Consider the following 20,503-nt stretch of genomic DNA (forward strand, 5'->3'; position numbering starts at 1 on the left):
GAAGTCCTCCGTCTGCTGCTGCTGCTGCTGCTGCTAAACGAGCTGCCAGAGCAGAGGCCCAGCGCCGTCGCCGTCAGAATCCAGAGGTGCGTGCCGCCGAAGCAGAAGCTTAGCGTCGCCGCCGTCGAGATGATCCAGGAGTACGGGAAATATAAAAAAAAATTCTTTGATAGCGCGCGCAGGCGGCCGCGTTTCGAATGCTACAAACGGACTCGTATCCTTCACGAGGCCTACTGAGTCACTATAACTCAGACATCCCGGCAAATTGCCCAGACTGCCAAGAACTCTATTGCTCACTCTCGCACATGCTATGGCAATGTACCGCGTTACCAAAGGGCCCTCTCTCTAGTGAGCCCGAATGGGAAGCAGCCCTCAAAAGCCCGGACCTCAAACTCCAGCTCAAGGCCGTCCAGAGGGCCCAAGAACTGGCGGAGCGTCACCACGTTCCCGTCCCGACTTGGGCGTCGCCTACGGTTTCGGCCCGAGGAGCTCCCCGCATGGGATCTCTAACGGCTTGAAACTCCTCAGGACCTCACTGAAGTTCTTGACTGACTGACTGTGATAGCGCATACATGTGTTGCTCGATTTCTTTGCCTCAATCTATCGAAAAGGTGAAACAGCTTATTTGCTGCGCTCAAATTTCGCATTAGGAAGTAACGTAATCGTCGGTAATTTTTTAGAAGAACAATTAAGTGAACGAAGTGATTACAAATATGAAGAATATCAAGGACAAGATTTTATGCCCTCGTTCTTCTTTATACTCGTAGTCTTTTCGTGCGCCGAATTTTCTGAGCTCATCAACGTGAAACCAACTTGCGCATCTTTCTTCATGTCAACTGGCCGTATCTGTGTTTTATATGCATTGATGACACATCACTTCTTTCGACTGCATAGGGTGGACACACGTGTTTTAGGCAACCAGAATCACAAATGCCCGCACTAATTTGAAACACATTACGCAATAGTGATGTTAATATGAGCGAAAATGTACACTCTGGCGTGCGATTAAGAGAGGCGCTTAAGCGCAGTGCTCGCATTACAGGATTTCCTTTTTGAAGACCGGATTATGCGCGCAGGCACAAGCAATGTACATACATTCACCGATCAGGTGCAAACAATGGCGGGAGCCAGGCCTTCATCAGTGCTTATTAGAGCTTCGGCATCTGCTGCCAAATGAAATTTACTCTCTAATCTCAATGTACACAGCAAACGTATTCCCAATTATTGACCTCTGCTGTCAGTGAATGTACGGTTCGCGACGCGCTACTGGAGCAGGTTGAAGCAGCTTCGTTTATTCTGCAGAACATCAGCTTGGTTCTTGCTCTCACGTTCAGCCTGCTCACGTATACTGCCCTGCCTATCCGACCAGAGCCCTGGAGCAAATGAATAACTCGCATGAGGACTTACGAGGAATGAGGCGAAGCCTTTTGAAGAAGCCGATTAAACTTTTTATCATGACAAATCAAACGATCGACATTTGTAACAGCGCGTTTACGGTCCAGGCTGCTCAGACTAGTCCGTTAACAATTTGCACGCAGCCGCTCTGCGAAAGCAATAGTGCGTATTCCCACAACGCTGCTACGCCAACGAAACGCAGAACGCTGCCGACGCTTCGCTACGAAGACGATTAAACGAAGCGGGAGGTTACGTGTATTTGGCTTCTTTGCCGCTTTACAGCCAAGCTAACTTGGAGTGGCTGGCGGTTCTGGGAGACGCGAGGGTTAAAAAGGCGTTATGAGTAACGCTTACAACGCACGTCTTCGCAATTTCACCATTATGGTCGATACTAACGGGATGACCGTATCCAACCCGAAAAGTAATCATGTTAAGCAGGCAAACAGTGTCAGCGGAGCAGAGCGGAGCGTAGGAGAGTATCTGCTAAACTGGCCTAATATATATACTTCGGACCAGGAGCAAAATAAAACGTGCCTCTAAACCGAAAATGAGATCCCTCACGAGATAAACCTTACAACGTATAGAGGGCGTCCTTGGAAATATTGCACTGCGCTGAAGGACACCTCTACGATTTGTATCGTTACCAGTAGAACAGAAGAAATCCGACCTCTTGGTAGCCGTTCTTCTGAACTATATAGCGCACAGTGGGCATTCCAACCAATGGTAAAGAAAAAGGAAAAAGAAAACACAGATGAATATGGCAGTGCGCGCGGTGCGCGTGCCGAACTGGCACCACGCCCAGCAAAAGCGCCAAGATGGCAAGCGTCAACACGTCAGGTAGGCCTTTCTTATACCTTTGCTTAGCTTCTGTAGACCGACGTCCCTCGGGGTTCACTGCACAGTGGCCATTTGGGAATGCTAGCAATGTAGCGGTCAGCTAAAGTGCTTCGTAAGCTGTATACTCTCGTTGTAGGTTTTTCTCGGGTTTTCTTTTTCTTTACACATACTACAACAACGCCTACTCATTTAATGACGGTCAGCAACCAGGCATCGTACGACCAGCGTTAAACTCTGCCAGGTGGAAGCGTTCACGTGGTGTTCCGCTCAGTAGTAGTTCAATTTTGTCGCTCTTTGGTGCGAGCATTCATGAGCCAGCACGCACCTGTCTGTCGACAATGTATCACGTAAGTGAGCATAAACAATCTTGTCAGTAGAAACGCTTCGTGGGTTTGGGACACCTGTCTGTCGACAATGTATCACGTAAGTGAGCATAAACAATCTTGTCAGTAGAAACGCTTCGTGGGTTTGGGACACATGCTTTCAATTTTTTTTTAATATAGCGTGTGCTTACTATGCGACACCACTCACGCTATATAGCGGCATGCACCGTGCACATCTTTATCGAAATTGCAACGTGGTGCGATGAAGGCGTGTTTTTCGTGTGCCTTCACAAATCAGTTCGCCTTTATTCCTCATTTTTCCATGCGAGCGTGCGCGATACCATACTGTCGTAGTTATAGACACTGTCATGTCATATATGGCTTGACCTTGACTTATTTGGTGGAACATTTCAAAAATTTGTTGTGCCGCCAGGACTTACACAAAAACAACAAAAGTCTCACAATACGTACCGTGTTGTTACTATACAGTTACTTTGCCATACGTGCCGTTCTATTACTGTGAGTTGTATCGTCTCTGGGTAAGTCAGTGCGATAGTTTTTGAACTTTTCTATCAGCGCGATTTGGTACATTCTTATCTTGGTGCAAACTATTCTCGATACTTTTGTGAACGCTTTGTTCTTGCTTTCTCATCAGTGAATCACAGAATTTACCAGTTCCTCATAGGGTTGAAAGCATGTTGATATAGACTTCATTAGCATCTGTGCAATAAAAGTCTAATTATATTTGTGTTATTTTTTGTCCATTTACACAGCAGAGAAAGGGACGCCAACATCTCCAACGAAAGATGACCTACAAAGTCAGTGCACCTTCAAGCCTTAGCTTGCAGAAAGTTACTCTTTGTTCGAAATTATGCTCATTTATCATACTTATTGGAAACTGTAAATTTAAAGCTCTTCGTTACTTCATTTTGTGCTGTTAGGATGTGCGAAAGTCTGATCCATGCATGTCATGTCCTATGACAGAACTCCAAGGCGGTAAAGTTGTCTTTCATGACTCGTACTTGTTGTATAAGCTACACACACACACACACACACACACACACACACACACACACACACACACACACACACACACACACACACACACACACACACACACACACACACACACACGCACACACAGATATATATATATATATATATATATATATATATATATATATATATATATATATATATATATATATATATATATAACCTTCAGGTCATTCATCGAAGACCTGGCACAAATGTAATACCCAACCCTCATATAAAACCCCGCACCAGGGGCATTTGGGGTATAAATAAATAAATAAATAAATAAATAAGTGTGTGTGTGTGTGTGTGTGTGTGTGTGTGTGTGTGTGTGTGTGTGTGTGTGTGTGTGTGTGTGTGTGTGTGTGTGTGTGTGTGTGTGTGTGTGTGTGTGTGTGTGTGTGTGTGTGTGTGTGTGTGTGTGTGTGTGTGAGTGTTTTCTTTCTTTTTACGTTCTTGTCGGGTAAACGCACTCCCTTTTCACTTTCATTGTTCGACAAAACTTCGTGTTTTCATTTTTTTTTCTAACTTTTCAGAAAAAGGAGGCGCGGCCAACATCACACCAGCATCCTCTAGTCATGGTAATCGAACGTGACATTCTAAAAATTTTCTAAGTTTTCAACCTTCACGCTACACGTGTGTAAACTTATAGAAACACTTCTTGAATACACTGATGTGGGGTGCCTTCACTTCAACTGTGACGCAATAAAAGAAAAGTGGGCGAGCGTACAAAATTATTCACTGCTATTATAGGTTTTCAGACGTTGAAGGCTATTTCCTAAAGCTAAGACACATTTTCTTTGGACGAGCGAGCACCTTGACGTCGTTTTTATATTTGTTTTTGTGAAAAATGAAGAACTAGGAATTTCTGAAATTAAGCGCGCCTCATTGTACTTCAATACGACCTTCTCTTAAAACATAAAGAGCACTGAGCTGTATAAAAATTACACCAATCACAATTGCCTATACGTTTTCCGTCGCAGTCAGTTTCTTTCCTTGCACCTTTTATTATAAGGAATATACATGTAACCAGTAGAAAATAGAATGTAAAAGAATTTAAACATTTAGTTATAACTTCCTCACCGCAGTGTGAACTCAAACGTAGTTGGACATGAGTAAGATAATTCAAATACTGTGTTTTTACAGAATTAACATTCCCCGTGATTTTCCCCTTCAAATGTAAGATGTGCTTATCGGTGGCATTTGTTTATTTAGAAGCGTGTTGCTACTCAGTCGACACAGATGTGGACAATTTATCTATATTTGGCTAGTTTCCTAATTTAATGTTGAGCCATAATCACCAGTGCAGTGGAAATGCACAACTCAGGAGTTATTTGTCGCGTCTGTCTCTCGCAGATTCTCTTTTTCGGCCTGGAAGCCGCGCTGGTGAAAGCGTAGACACAAATATGGTGAAAATTGTAATTCACCTTATGCAGCGTATCTGTGTTGATATATTGAGATTTGGCGTGAGGTTAAATTTCTGTAAAATGTGAATTCTGGTCGACAGAGAGGCTAAGTAATTTGACGCTGCTTTCTCGCAAGCATTGACCTTAAATGGCCCTGTGTTTACTTTTTCGAGGTTCTTGTTCTATACGTTACAACAGAGCAGGGACATAGTGGATGGTGTAGATTGGATAGAATACCTGTTGGGAACTTGAAGATGAAGAGCTACGGTGGCATTGCTCGTGCGCGACGTTATCTTTGGATTCCATAACAGCAGCAATGCCCTGTATGAGTTTGCTTGACCGGCTTTCTCATCTGACGTGGTGCCATCCACGGCAAATACCTATCTACCACACGGCTATTTGATTGTAATAGACAGCAAAGTAGTGGAACATCAGGTAAAAGAAGCCCCTGGAGGTAGTAGTTTTATTTGTAGTAGACAGTAACGTTACAATCAGTAGAGCCCCTTTAGTCAGTATTTCAGTAGCGAAGCTTCCTAACTGATACTGCCTCTAAAGGGCGAGAGTGAGCGCTGTCTTTAAGAGCACTGCACAGGAACTACAGCTACGCCACAGCAGTTCCAAGCTAAGGAAACATGGTATGGATAAATAGAAGGAAAATGTATAGAACTCAAATGATAATGCTTGCACAACTGTGTAGAGCATTAAAAGAGTCCAGCGCCCAGCTCTCTTATCATGTGGGCGCGATGCCTGCAAAGCGAAGTTTATCGTTCAGCCTTATTCGATCATGCTCCCAGCACCTCTCAAAGTTGCAAGGTAAAGATCAAGTGCTTGTCAAAGTTGCACGCGGACATCGCCTCGTGCCAGTAGAACAGGCTTGCTACTGCCTCATAGGAAAAAATTCATTGCTCGAAATGAGTAGAAAAATTGGAAGCGACATTACTAATCAATGAACTTGTATTTGCACTTTGGTGGAAGCGTCAAACGAGACAGTGCCCGTTCGCTCTCTCCGCACAGCTGACAAAGGCACGGCTACCACATTCTCGGACTCGGAGCTGCTGCGCAAGGTGCAGTTCCCGGTTGCACAGGGCGCGCACGAGACGACCGTCAAGACGGCGCCTCCTGGAAACGGGCTGGCCGAAGAACTGCGCACCACCATACGCTGGAACGACATATCCTGCACCGTGCCCATTGTTAGGGGTACCTTGCCTTCTCCCCTCACGGCCCCGCAGGAGTTGTAGGACGCGCTCCTTTTCTCTCCGCGATACGTGCTGGTATTGAAAGGAGCAGGTCACATTTTTTGTGCCTTTTCTGCGCTAAGCGCTATGTTCTGCTGCAGCTAGCACTAAAAAACAGCAAGGAAATTTACATTTCTACTGCAAACCCTTGAGAACAATTTCACAGCCAGACTTCTTACTATAGATAATACTTTATTAGTATTTTCAATACGGCCGTTCATAATGGAATATTTCAACCTAATAGTGGTGTGCCGCATGTAAAACAAAACACTGCGTGAAAAGAACCCCAAGAGTGCGTGTAATGAGTCTTGCGCAGTCGTTGTACTTTTCGTTTCTAGTTGTGCAGGGTATTCTCGGGCAACAACCATTTATAGCTATCCTTCAGTAGCTAGTCCAGACATGTATATATTGTTAGTGTAGCGATTTGTTCTGTCATGCGCTAATTTCTTCTTTCTAGTGGTGCCCGGTGAAGTTAGCTGGCCGTAAATGTGTAAGGCAGAAACATTCCTTGGTTTATAAATTCAGGAAACATGTCTAACATTTACGTGCGTGCTTTTGCCATTCGTCAATTAGAAGCAAGCTAAAACTTTACTTTCTCCACGAATTTGATGCACATTCCGTAAAGAATCTTTTGTACGGATTTCATACAATGGCGTGCCAAACAGTCAAGTTCATTGAGATCCTTGTGTTGATGAAGTGTGTATAATGTTCCTTATAATCACGCGCGAGAGGCGGCCGGGGCTGTGTTTAATCTGGTTCAATTCTCACACCCACACGCGCAGGGATTTTTGAGAAGACAGTGGACTCGATCACGAAGCCATCGCGGAGGAAGACGGCTGTGCGGAGCATGAGCGGTTGCGCCGGGCCAGGTGACTTGGTCGCCATCTTGGGACCACCAAACAGCGGGAAGTCCACGCTGCTCAATATACTGTCCGGATATTGGTAATGTGGCACGCGCATAACTTGGCTTCCTTTCTTTCTCACCAATGACTGTGAACGTGCCGTGCCGTTATACGCGACAACTAAAACACAAAGACGAATCGAAAAGCGCAGCTACGCCATACTTCAACCGCGGCACTCGCCATGCGCTGAAATTACACCGCATGTTAGGAAAACGCGGGAACCTGGAATCCTTCGCACTAGCCGGGGCTGACGCCTTGCAAAGAGCGCGAACTAAGGACGACAGCCGCTTGGCGTAAAGAAAAAAATAAGTGATGCAAGGTACAACTGAGACACGTGGTATCGCAACTGTAGGATTCGTACTTCTCTTATTATAAAGCATCCCAAGGTGGTTTTCTACAAAAAAAGAAAAAACACCATGCAAATGAAATACGCCCGTAATACGACGGCTGAGTACAGTTCAGCTATATTACTACTCTCCGTGCACGTAACTGTTCTCAGTCAAGTAGCATTTTTCGTCAGTTATTTTTACAGGACTATAACAAAAATCTTGCGGACTAGTGTTTCGGGATATAACGAAATTGTTGTGTCATAACTAAAGGTTTTAATACATGCAACTTATAGGGTCACATGTTTTAACGCGACAGCGTTAAGGGCCCCGTGTCGTCCGGTGTCAAAAAAGATACTCGAACCACGCATATCCAACCACGCAGGTCCTCCATGTGGCGCAAGGAAATAACTGAACTAATTGAATTTCTCAAGGTAGAGAAATACGTAGAAAAATCGTAAAGTACGAATTGCACACAACCTACAGACATGATAGCATCGTCTTGTAAAATATGTGAGAAAACGCAACTTTGTTACGCGGAAACTCAAACGCAAAACCCTTTTAACGCGATAGCGTTTTCCAGCTGCCGTTTGAGGTCGGTCGTAGTAGGATTGGCGCGGCCTCCTCGGTTCCTTGAACACCATTAAAGAAAAAAAAAAACGAAAAGCTTGTTTTTGTGCATAGTGTTCGCCGCCATCGTTTCCCGGTGAACATTACGGTTACTTAAGCTGCATTTACCAGGACAAGTAAGAAGCACTCAAGGACCTTTGAATGCTATAGCATTCCACTCGTAAAGGTGAAGCTTAAGCATCCTCCAATTTTTTTTTATGGAAAGCTTATGGAGGGACACATGTTGATCGCACCGATCTTCTACATCGTTTACTGTTGCGCCATGAAAACAAAACAGAAACATTAAAAAGCCATATATCGTTCAAAATGATTAAAATGTGGACTTATCCAGCTCTCCATACATTTAACATTCACACCTCAGCAGTGACTCTGTAAAAAAAAGAAAGTGGTAAGTTAGTTTCAAACAATTTATTACTGCCGAATGCACACCGATAATTTAAACTGAATGCACATCTGGCACCAACACGTAATTCTTTCTCCTTACGTGTGACTATCCAATATTTTATGTATTGCCTCACGCGTTACAACCAATAAATTTGAGTTCATTATCGGCTTTCTGGTGGACCGTGAAGTAGCCGTAAATGTGGTTACATTATTCATTTGAGCAACACAATATTAACCAGGCACCGTCGGTAATATTTTATCATGGGAGAAGATACAAAAATGACTTGCCTGGCGTGCTCTTGGCATGTGCGGATATCAATTAGTGTTCCCGTCATTGCAAGTCCAGGCAATCGAACTAGCGAGAGTGACGCTACAGCCGAAGTGCTCGCTTTCACGAAACGCTGGTTTGGAGTTCATTATCTGGAAGTGGCGCGCTGGGCGCGCTACAGAGAAGTCCACGAAAGCAGTATGTCAGCAGCCACAACACCACTTTTTATGTCTTTTTTGCCTTAGCGATCATTCTTGCGTGGAGCCACTCCGTCGACCGCTAATCTTCTTCGAGTACATGTCACAAGCATTAATCACTGTCGTCCCCAGCGAGGGTGATGGATTTCGCAGAGCTCCGTTTTCGGTTCTCGTTGCGTGTTGTTTGGTGCATTATTGAATATCGTCTTTCGCTCCACATTCCACGTTCGCTCATTCTGCGTCTTGTATTTTTCTGTTTTTAATCTCTTCTTCGTCCATCGCGTGGTTCCTGACGGAGCGATTCATCGCTGTGGGTACCCTTCACTAACTTTTCTTTCACTAACGAAAGAAAAGTGCACATGAGCTGTAAGGTTGCGTGCTGCCGATAAGGGAAAAGTCTCCTTGATCCTTTCGGAAACTTGACGAGTAACGTTACCACCTTATCATTATTCTTTTGTCAGATAAGCAGAGGAATTTCTCACTTTAAACTTCATCTTTCTTCGCTGTCTTCCCACGATAACTTCGCACTTCCTTGGAGTAGCTTGACTTTGTTCATCTTGCTGTTTATTATTTTTGTTGATTTCTTTTTTCCTCTGCAGAAATACCTGTAATGTGTGTCGAGGAGAAAATTTCATATCGAAGATATGTATCGAATTGCACCTAATTTGCGAATTTTGTCTTCCACAAGGCCTCGACCCCCCTCTTTTTTTGCTTAAATGCTTTGTTCTGCAAAGGGCAATATATTCACCGTCGTAATGTCCGTTTAAACAACGTGGTACGAATACCTATTATTGGATATATGTTCTATGGCTGTGGTGAACCGGCACCTATATATATCCAGCACAAATCACTACTTTCCTTAGCGGGGGGCGGATAACGCACCCACAAGTCGGTAACTAGGCATTATATCATAAGTATAAGTGAACGAAGGCTGTCGGACTATGATTGTCTCAAGCAAGCAGATGCACTGATCGAATTGACGGTAACTGTAGCCATTATAGACCGACGACTAGGATAAACTAACAGGACGACGCTGTTATTCCGCCGTCATCCTGTGAACATCTCATACGTGTCGTCCTCGTTTGTTCATTGATGTTGAGCCTGGTATCACTGACTGGTGTTCGAGGCAATATACACAAGGAACAGCCCATTTTGGCGTGGTCATAGCCTCCTATATAACTTATGTGCCGACCGGATCATTGGCGAAGCAATGAGAAGCGGCCATCGTTTGACTATGGCTGCGGCGCCAGTTACGTAGGGTTGTTTCGAGCGCACTTTATACATTTTGTTGCTCGCCGCTAAAAAAAAAAAATCCATGTGCATGAATAAAAGGACAGTAGCACACTTCTACTTGTCGAATTATTAGCGAAGTAATAAAACGCGGCCGCTGTTGGAACTTCTGCTGGGGAACTTCTGCTGCCACTTACGTTGGGGTCTCCGGCGCGCCATTTGAACCTATGAGGACATACTAGATTTGAACCGCCCGCAAGCGCAGCTCTAAACTTTTATTACGGGAAGGGTGCAAACAACCTTTGCTGTCTGCTGCCTCTGCTCGGTGGCAACACCGTACCATGGTCGCCTAGCGCCTGGTGAGGGCTATCGCTACCATCAATATGCTTAGTATAACCTTACGTAAGCAGCGCTTCCATAAACAACGGCCGTTTTGCGGTCATCCAGGAGGTACGGATTTTATATAGGAGGCTATAGAGCAAGGTGTACAACTTCTCCGCTTGAGTAATATAGGAGTAGTAAGTATCAATGAAACAGAAACAGAATCGGATATGTAAAAAGCGCATTCAATCACAGGGTTTTTAAAACATTCGTACGTGTTTAATTTTAGAGGCTGAAGAAGGGCAACAGCAACTGGAGGAGCCCCAGTTAATTACACTTTGCTTTATTGATCTAAAATTGGCGATAACAACACTCGCGGCCACCGTGTCCTAAAGACACGGTGGCCGCGAGTGTTACTGTGGAATCCAGTAATACGTACCTTTGCTCAGCTAGGTTCGCAATGCATGAAGACTACCACAGTTAGCTCATACCGCGTCACACAGTGCTATTTCAATATGTGCGATGCCATTATGTCAGTGAGTGCTAAAATCAGTTCCTTTGTTTCTTTTCACTGCCTTTGGGCCACGAGATATTTTTCTTATTGCGGGACAGAAAAGCTCATTCGTAGCTGTCAACGGTGACAACTGTATACTGCTACCAAAGCTGCGTGTAAATGTTGGCAACATCAATAGGACAAGTAAAAAAAAAACAGTCAGTATAACAATTTATATATACCACCGTCGGAAAGGACTTTCGGTCGCAGTTACGAAACAAGTCTATTGCCTGCAATGTAGAAAAATTGGCAGTGGCTTAGCTCAGCTATGCCAGGATATACGTAGTGAAAGCTAAGGCATAGCATGGTTAGCCTTGGTTAATCTTGATTGCAAGTCCAGGTTAGTGTGGTTGTCTAGCTATGTTGCGGCGTTTAGCCAGTCGTTCGGCGCGCTGTTCGTCTGTTTTCTGGGCGATTCGTTTCCTCTTCAGCGGGTTCCGATGTCGATGCCTGGCCTCCTCCTGCTTATCAGAATTGTCGCCGTCCGTACTGCTGCCTCAACTGCGGTTGCGTCGCATGCGAGCTCTCCTTTTCAATCCTCCGACATGTTATCAGGCATGTGACGCAGCTGGCGAAGCGAGTGGAGGTGAGAGCAACGACGAGGAACGTGGTGTGACGTCACAGGAAACGGCGGAGGCGGAAAGGCGCGGCGCTGCGCAGCGGCGGAACACCTGTGGCTCGGTGCTACTAGTATCGCATGTGCAGTACTGACTAGGGAGCGAGAGACAAATATCCACGGCGAGGCGCGCGTTGTGACGTCATGTGCCTCCTCGGAGCACCACCCCGGCGAAATCTCAAGTTCGCGGCAAGTAAAGCTTTCGCTTTAAATGTGGTGGGGTATTGCGCTTGTTATTTGCATGGTGATCCATGCTCGATCGCTTAGTGCGTATGCTGCTTCCAACGTTCCATTTATTTGCTGCGTAATGTGCTGTCAGGTATACCAAGATAACGATAACGCCAAAAGGCAGTTTTAATGACTGGAGAAGACAATTTCATCACCAGTTGTGTTTAATCGTCCGAATTAGTCCTTAGGAATATTGTTTAACTAAGGAACGAAAAGAATGCTGTTCAGGATAAACGGAGGTGCGGATTTTCAAAGAATAAGTGATGGTCATTTAATTCCCTCATTATAATTTCTATTTGGAGATGTTCTACACGCGAGGTTCCAGAAAAGGTAATCTTGACGGCACTCTTCGTTTGGAGTGCAGTCTTTTTCATGCAGAAGTGTATTGAAGTTCTCGATCCTTCATATTGACCAAATAAGCTAAAGGTCACCCGGGGTGGTAAAAATTGAAAGCTCATCAAATTCTCCACGTTCTATCAATATTTCCTCAGATTAAGCTTTGGCAAATTTTGCAGAACATCAGTAACGTGGAAAGTTGGGCTAGTTGGTGATTGATCATCATACCTTGCTGGTGAAGCAGCGCACTGACACGGAGCGAGTGTCGTATTGTGTGTCTTTGTGTCCGTGTCAGTGTGCTGCTTCACCATCAAGGTATGATGATTTGCCGAACATGAGCACCGCAAAATGTTCAATATAGCTCGTATGAAGGAGGCTGTCACACAAAATGTTGCTGCGATGGCTAACCAAACTCACACTAACTACTAAATTAGTAGTTCATGTAAAGCTTTTGCTGTGTCACACCAGTAATATTTCCAGCGTTTTAACCCTTTCAGACGCCACTTTGTCCCGTTGATTGAAAAGCTGCTTTCATCACATCTCTTGCGTCTTCAGAATCATAAAAAGTGTACAGCTGCAGAAAATATTAAGAATTTTCACTTGTTTAGCGAGTTTTGTCAAGTTTACAAAATTTCGACTCCATGCGAGAACTCACTTCAGGAACACAAATTATGAGAACATGTACTGTTTCGTGTTTTGAAAAGCTTGAAAAGCACTTATCCAGTCACTTGAAAATTATGCCTGGTGCATGACATTGTAAAAAAGAATGAAAGATGTGAACCCGCTACATACAGCATACACCCAGCCGTCCACCTTCCCACTCATTTCGCTAAAACATTGTGCACCTTATTAAAAACTGCAGCGCAGTTCCAATATTAAGTGTTTCAAGATGCATGAAACATATTTTAAATACCATTACTTTCATCAGCGCTTTTGCTATTGATGCACTCTCCTGCTGCGCACAATTGTGTAGACAGCATCTCAAAGGGTTAAGTAAAGTTTTCTCGCCAGTACGTACACATATTCTATACAAACACACAGGCTGACCGCAAAGCTCGCACACAGCTCAAACAGCCCGCATACAGCCCGCAAACAGCCCGCAAACAGCCCACACACAGCCCGCACACAGCCCACACACAGCCCGCAAACAGCAAAGCCCGCACACACACACACAGACACAGCTTTCGGCCCGAGAGCTGAAGTGTGACTAACCTGCGGTTTTGCTCCTAGAGCTCGCGCCAGGCATATACTATTGTATCTTTATACAGTAAGCGTGAGCATTTCAGAATTTTTCATTTTATCTTCGCTCCATCCAATAATGATACATGTTGTTCTTGCAGAGTACCTTGTTTTCGACACTTCCGTGACACACGCAAGAAGGTGTATTTAGCCTGCGATAAATATCAAAGCCTTTGCTTTTTCACCCAAGACTAAGTAGGGAACAACTCGAAGTGTTTTCGGAAACTTCCCAGCACTAGCATTTTCTATCGTGTCTCTCTTTACCTGTGTGCACCCGTAGCGTACGTTTCTCCCGAGGAAGCGGTGATGCTAATTAGCTCCCAAACGTGGCCGGAGCCCTCCCCGTGAATGCCCCCCTGCTTGTTCCGGACATTTGTTCTACCATTTTTTTCCGTACTTTACCACTCATTTCGGCACTTAAGTGCACTAGGAGTTAGAAAAGTGCCCTGGGCCAGATGGCGCCTTGCTGATGACACTTGCACTTCCGCGCAACTTCCGCATTACTGAACGTCAAACGCAGTGCGCTTTGGAGGCTTTTGCGGTGCCCTAAACGCGTTCCCGCTGTTTTTGCTGGTCCCGCTCATTTCCTGCAGCTTGTGGCGTGTTACTGTGGAAAACAATACTAATAAATGATGCAGAGCCGGTTTAAACTATTTGCGAGGTCGCTGCTAACGAGATGTTGAAGGCACACCCTTGGTACAAGTAAATTTATCCTCAGGCATGGTTTCGTGTAACTAAAGGATGGTACAGCTGGCACCCTTGACAATCATTTATTCTATCTTTTGTGATGTTTTCTGATACTATGACAGCGTTCAGGATTGCACACAGTTTTTAAAATCAAGGGCACCTCAGAAAGGGCATAACCTCTCCGTTTATTTTTTTCTCTGACGCATTCTCTGTTTTCTTCTCAAAGCGAGCACTCTGTTTAATACATGACTGGTTCAACGACTTCTGTGCACATTGCACTGTTTCTAATCTCGAAGCAGTGGCGTTATGCTATCGGCTTGTAGAACAACCAGTCGGTAGCAGGAGGCATGAGCTCTTTAAAGGTGACATGTCCTAAGTAGGCGGACGCTTATAGGTACCGGGGTTTTGAAAAGAAGTGAACACGCCAATTGTGGTACATTGGCTGTATTTAGGTGTATGGGTTCTCCACCTTCGCGGTAGACGTCACACGAAAGCGCGCAGGGCTTCTGTCACACAGATGTTGACTGGCAATCCGGAGCGTAAAGGGGACGTTGTTGAGCTAGCATAGATGCTTACCGTGACCACCACTGCATCGCTGTGCACATTACAATAGAGACACCAACCCATTGGCTTGACGCCAGAGCTCTGATCCTGCAGGTAATTACTATTTAGAAGGACATCGGACACCTTCAACAAAGCGCGAACAACATCATGGCCCATTTCTCTATTTGGCATGCTGCGTCTTGCTTGTTACTTCAGGCGTTGTACATTTAAATCTGGAGCTATACTCTGTCAACCTTGAAAACAACCGGCAAATGATGGATTTCATGTTTGACTGCGCAGCACGAAGCCTCAAATATGAAAATCAACAAAGAAGTACAAAGTGCTGCAAGTGGAAAACGTAACAGATTCACTTTAAACAATCCGTAGTGGATGAGGTAGCATACTATATTGAAAGGCAGCTTTAACAGGTGAAGTACAAGGTAAACGAGAGGCGGTGCAACCAAACTCACTCTACTGTTTTCTTTTTCTTTCGTGCTGCCTCCTGGTCATGCTGCAGTTATTTTTGCTCAATATATATCAAGTCACCCAATTTTCTATCTTGCTAAAGAAACATATTACTCTAACAGGTCGTGTAACACTCGCAATAATCTGCAGCGAGCTCAAGGACATTCTCAGAACTCACCTGGTTGCTGGCGATGGCGGTTGCCGGTGATGACGACCGCAGCCTTGGCGAACTTTAGAACGTCAGGTTTGGGTTTCCCTCTCACTTAGTTTCCCGAGAGGACTGAAAGTAAACGATGAAGAAAAGAAAAACAAATCAGAAGGGGTATAAACCCCCTGTTGTGATTATTGCTTTAATTAAACTAAGGGGTGAACGGAACAAATGGCATGTACTACCCCGAGCGTACTGATCAAAGGCTGGCTTGCCGACAGTTGGCTAGCCGCCACATGATTTAGGATTCTTTTTCCGAGTCTTTACCTCTCAGTGTATACGCGAAAGCCTAGCGAATTATGTTACCCACATCCCAAACTCCCTCTCAGGCGCTGCCTGCACCTTGCTTTACAGCAGAGAGGGCTACAGCGGCGAAGTACTCATCAACGGCGCCCGGATGGGTGTGGAGGAGCTGAGCGATCGCAGCTGCCACGTGCCGCAGACGGACTTGCACCTGGACTGCTTCTCGGTGAAAGAGACGCTGTGGATCGCCGCTGAGCTGAAGTTCCCCACGTCCACAGAGCGCAAGGACAAGTTCCGAGCAGTGAGCCTCGGCGCAACTGGACTGCGCATTTGTTCGGTGGCGCATATCCTTGGGAAAGCGTCCCGCTAGAAAAATATGTATGGTTTAAACACAAATCGACTGTCCCAGTTCGATACCCTTCCCTCGTCTTCTTAAAAAAATTTTTTTTGGCACGTTCTGCTGCCACTGTAATTATTTAACGTTTGCGTAGGCCTCTCGTTCGTATCGGTAGCGAGGCAGCTAGCCGAAAGGAAGGATCGCTGTTATCTGATGCGCTAACTTGCGCTGACACTAACGTCGGCAGCCCCCAAATCTATACAACCCCTTCCCTGTTATTGAGAGTCACATTTCATAAAAGTGAAACACATCGGTGAATCGAAGCACGACTTGTTCTTAAGTGCTCTACTTTAAATGTTTTTCTGCAGTGTGGAATTTCTTCTACAATGTAGACAAAAAGGCTTGGTACAGATTTGTGTGTACGAAGAATATGCTCATGATGACTACACGAGGAGATTCTTATAACGTGTGCGGAGACAAAAAGTAATAAAATCAACAAAGCAAGGAGCTTACTATTTTCTGTACATATATTCTCCATAGAACAATAATATCATGTAGCCTTGATGATGCAAGATCTTGCTTTTATGGTAAAGAAAAAAAGAACCAAACAGACAAGCATGTACGAGCGTTAACGTCGTTTTGTGAACACAAAAATACTGCGCTCCAAGAAATTTTATTCGCTTTCTTCGCATGACATAAACTTGTAACCAGCATTCACAATATGCTTGTAGACTAGGGTAATAAGCTTGTAGGCGTAATAACCACTAGCATAGCAACGAAAGCTAGCAACGCTTATATTCGGTATTGGCACAATGCCAATACCAATCCCCTATCGAGGACAAAAGCTTTGTCACAGAAGCACGAAGTTATATGGGTAGATCAATACTACAAATATCGTGCTTTACAGAAGTTTTATTTTGCAAAGGAACAGTTAAGGATTTAGCTTACATCCATAGCGACCATGCAGCGCCATAAAATACTAGTATATCTCAGAAGCTCTAATCTTTGCTTCCATGCTTTCGCACTGAATACAAATTACAATCTAGTAAACACAATTCGCCAAAAATCCTTAATAATTCACGCTACTAATTTTTCTCGCAGGGAATTGAAGATGTATTATGTTCACTTGTATATATATATATATATATATATATATATATATATATATATATATAAATATTCTAATTGTATGGTGATCTTAGATCTTTTTCTTAATCTTATCAGATATGCTTGAATGTTGTCTGTTTCTGTATTGCAAGACAATTATACTGTCAAGGGGCTTACATATGAAAATGCTCAAGTTCACTTTGTACGGGGTGAACTGCATTTGTTTGTTTACCGCTTACTTTGGCGCAGTCTGTGGCGTTTACAAAGGCACTGTCATGTACGACAACGCCTTTGGGGTCCAGACAAGCTGCTTATGGCAGCGTTGAACCCAAAAGGACGTCTCTAGTGTATACTGGAATAATTAATAAAGTTGAAGTTGAAACGGTTCCTGTCATAAATTCGAATGATCTCATACTCAAAAACAAAAAAAGAACAAACCCCAGCAGCTATTGGACACGCTCGTGGAACCATTATTGATGATTGAACCATTACTATAGTTGATGATTAGAAACTTAGTCCCTCATAACGAAAACATAGTTATGTTATATTCATCTATGTTAGCTTCAACTTCTGTTCTAAAGCTGCCTATTTATTTGCGAGCACCAGCCTGAATACATCTGCTTTTACCCTTACTGCGTCTAGGTTAGCGTGTTTCTTCTTGACTAATCTCACTCTTTTTCTCCTCAAACTGAGATATATCCTTACCCCACTAACGTATGTGATAGTCATATTTTAGTCCTAATATATTTTACGCGCATATGAGGCGACTGATTTTAGGTCTCTTAAAAATTGTGTCCTAGCAGAACTTTCAGGGTATCTTTAATATGGGAACATTTGCTTATCACTTTTGGCTTAAACGATGTTCGTCTCGATTATATTGCATCGCACGTCGGTGATTGTGTAACTCCGAGTCAGAGTAATCATCATATGGCTGAGATTATATTCGTTTGCTGACTGTACTATAGGGCAAAAATTTCTTGTGATTGTGACAGAAGTTGAAGATGCATACAACCATGATCAAAGTGGCGTGTATTATGTTCACCTGTCGCGGCCACTTGTCAGCATACATATCACAACCTTGTGAGCCACGCTGCCTCTTCGTCAGGTCGTGAACGCGATGGAACGTTGGGGACTGATGGACGTGCGACGCATCCCGGTATCCTTGGTTAGCAAGACGCACCGGCGCCTGCTTACCTGCGCCGAGCAGCTCATCCGGCCTCAACCGCTCATATTCGTCGACGATCCCACAAGGCAAGCGCTACACATTAAATGATGATATTTCGCCCTGCCAAATACCAGCGTGCACTCTTGAAGACAGCATTGTTTCAAAATTTGACCAATCCTTCCTGTTGTACAGACATGGTTTCCTGTTGTACAGCCATAAATTTCCTGCTGCCCCAACACCTCCGCAAAAAAAAAACGACATGAAGCACAGCCGCTTCACGAAGGTCAAACTATGCGTACGCGCCCACGCGCCTCACGCATGCTCAGGTGGTGCGGGACAGATCGCACGTGTGGAAGCGCGGCGCGAAAACAGATGCCTAATATGTAATCACGCTAAACAATAGTGTTCTCCAACATGGCGACACCCATGGCTCCCGCTTCAGAGTCCATCCTCGTGATAGCTACGTTCTCACTCTCGTTGATCGCAAGGAACTATTGAAATGAGCTTTCGCTTTCTCTAAACTCACCTGAAACGTTCGTTATGAGCGCATAGCGCGTCCACTTTGTGAGATCGTTCTGCCATTTCGGCGCACGTAGGCCTAACGAGACGCGTCCGCATAACAACGACACGATTACGGTGGCCGACCGACCCATAGAGAAACCAGCGTTGACAAACACATACATGACCAACCCGTCTGGAGCGTAGTCCACCACTTCTCCGCATCATGACACAAAAGTGGTGCTGCACTCAGTACAATGGTTCTCCGCTGCGCGTGTGGTCTGGTACACTGGTGGCAGAAGGCACACAACAAATAAAGCTTCCAGAGTGAAAAACCTGTCATGTGTAGCCGTAAGTTTGTTCAATGAGGAGATATAGGTCTCTGGTTATTGCGTGTTTGCAAGTTGCTAAAGTATGTTGAAGCTTCTACTACGAAAATGCGAGCGGCATGGTTAGGGGAGGGGAAGCTCATCTCCGATGGCGAATAAGTGCAGTCCGCACCAAATTGCGGTGGTATTTGTGCTTCAGAGAAAATCAACAAGCACACTTATTTCTTTGCTCTGAACGCTAAGTCACAGGTACCTAAAGTAGCATTCTTCTAGCGCCGACAAGAGCAGCAGTGGACACCGGTTGCGGGCGAAGGACGCTGTTAGGAACAGTTCCTCAAGCGCGATTTCACCCATGCTGTGGACTAAGAAATGCTTACCACATATGCAGTCATATAGTGCTTCCGCTCATGTCTATATGATGATGCCCGAGAAAATAAGAGAGATATGTTTTTGGGACTGTGACCACATGACGTGATTGTGACCCCAAATCGTCGGAGGGGCCAGAGCAACAAGCTGCGCAAATTACGACGTCAAAGTTTCCGTGCCGGCTCTTGCGGAGCTTGTCATCGCGTACGAGTTGCATCATGCTCGGCCACTGGATCTGGAAGTGGAAGGTTCCACGGCTGCTGCAGTTTCTCCTTGAGCGAAATTAGTTTTTAACATCACCCTCAATAAAGTATTCTTCCTTTACGCTGCCGTGCGTTAAACTGAAGGTCTTGAAGGGACGCACTCCAAAACGTCCCGCGAAGGTGCTTGCGCTTAATATATGTAAACCGACAAACGCTATTCTATCTTCTCCAGACAGGTATCGGTGCTCTGGCGGCCTCACAAAAATACGAAACGATGTCTAACAAGGCGAAAATGTAATCTAAGTCGAGTTGGGCACGTGTTGTTGGTTCAAACCGCCATTACTCGCGAGGTGTGGCAAACACAAGGTGCGCTGGTGCGAGCTTTCACGCGCTAGCAAGCGTACGTGTAGTTAGGCCTCCATTTTCCTTATGCAGTAGCTAGCTAGACGAAACCAGACCCTATTTGTGTGTAGGCAGTGTGTGCTTAGCTCAGTTCGTTTCAGGTCGAGACGTACGTCGAAGAGTGCGCGTGAGGGAAAGTTATAAAAATACAAGTAGCGTAGTGGTCAGATTGCTTAAGTTAGTCTTGCCGCTGTACACTTGTCTTATGCGGTAAAGTTTATTAAACCTGGAACGAGGGCACTTCTAGGGGACATTGTACGTGTCCCTTCATTACACCCACGTCAGTCACAGTACGACCTCCGAGACCTCTAAAAACTCCACTGGCGGCTTTTCAGAGAGGTTTCTGATGTTGTTGTGGCCCAGGAGTTAAAAAAAACGCAAAAATAGTTTTTGGCAAAAGCGTCGCAGTTTGGGCGAGTGCGTATGTCATGACTGTTTTAGGCTTGTAGCGCAGCTCAGAAAGATCAAAAAAGGAACGAGGTAGGGGTA

General features: G+C 44.8%; 1 protein-coding gene across 1 annotated transcript in view; it reads left to right on the forward strand.

The window, feature by feature from the left end:
- The first annotated feature begins 2,210 nt into the window (after positions 1 to 2,210).
- LOC142583493 (ATP-binding cassette subfamily G member 4-like) overlaps positions 2,211 to 20,503 on the forward strand; it is a 44,972-nt gene continuing 26,679 nt past the window's right edge. Inside the window, exons 1-5 of the mRNA XM_075693980.1 lie at positions 2,211 to 2,232; positions 6,011 to 6,193; positions 7,014 to 7,173; positions 15,719 to 15,908; positions 18,157 to 18,302. Of these exons, the coding sequence (XP_075550095.1) occupies positions 2,211 to 2,232; positions 6,011 to 6,193; positions 7,014 to 7,173; positions 15,719 to 15,908; positions 18,157 to 18,302 (701 nt within the window). The remainder of the gene's footprint in view (positions 2,233 to 6,010; positions 6,194 to 7,013; positions 7,174 to 15,718; positions 15,909 to 18,156; positions 18,303 to 20,503) is intronic.

The sequence above is a fragment of the Dermacentor variabilis genome, chromosome 5 (assembly GCF_050947875.1).
Source record: "Dermacentor variabilis isolate Ectoservices chromosome 5, ASM5094787v1, whole genome shotgun sequence".
NCBI lineage: Eukaryota > Metazoa > Arthropoda > Arachnida > Ixodida > Ixodidae > Dermacentor > Dermacentor variabilis.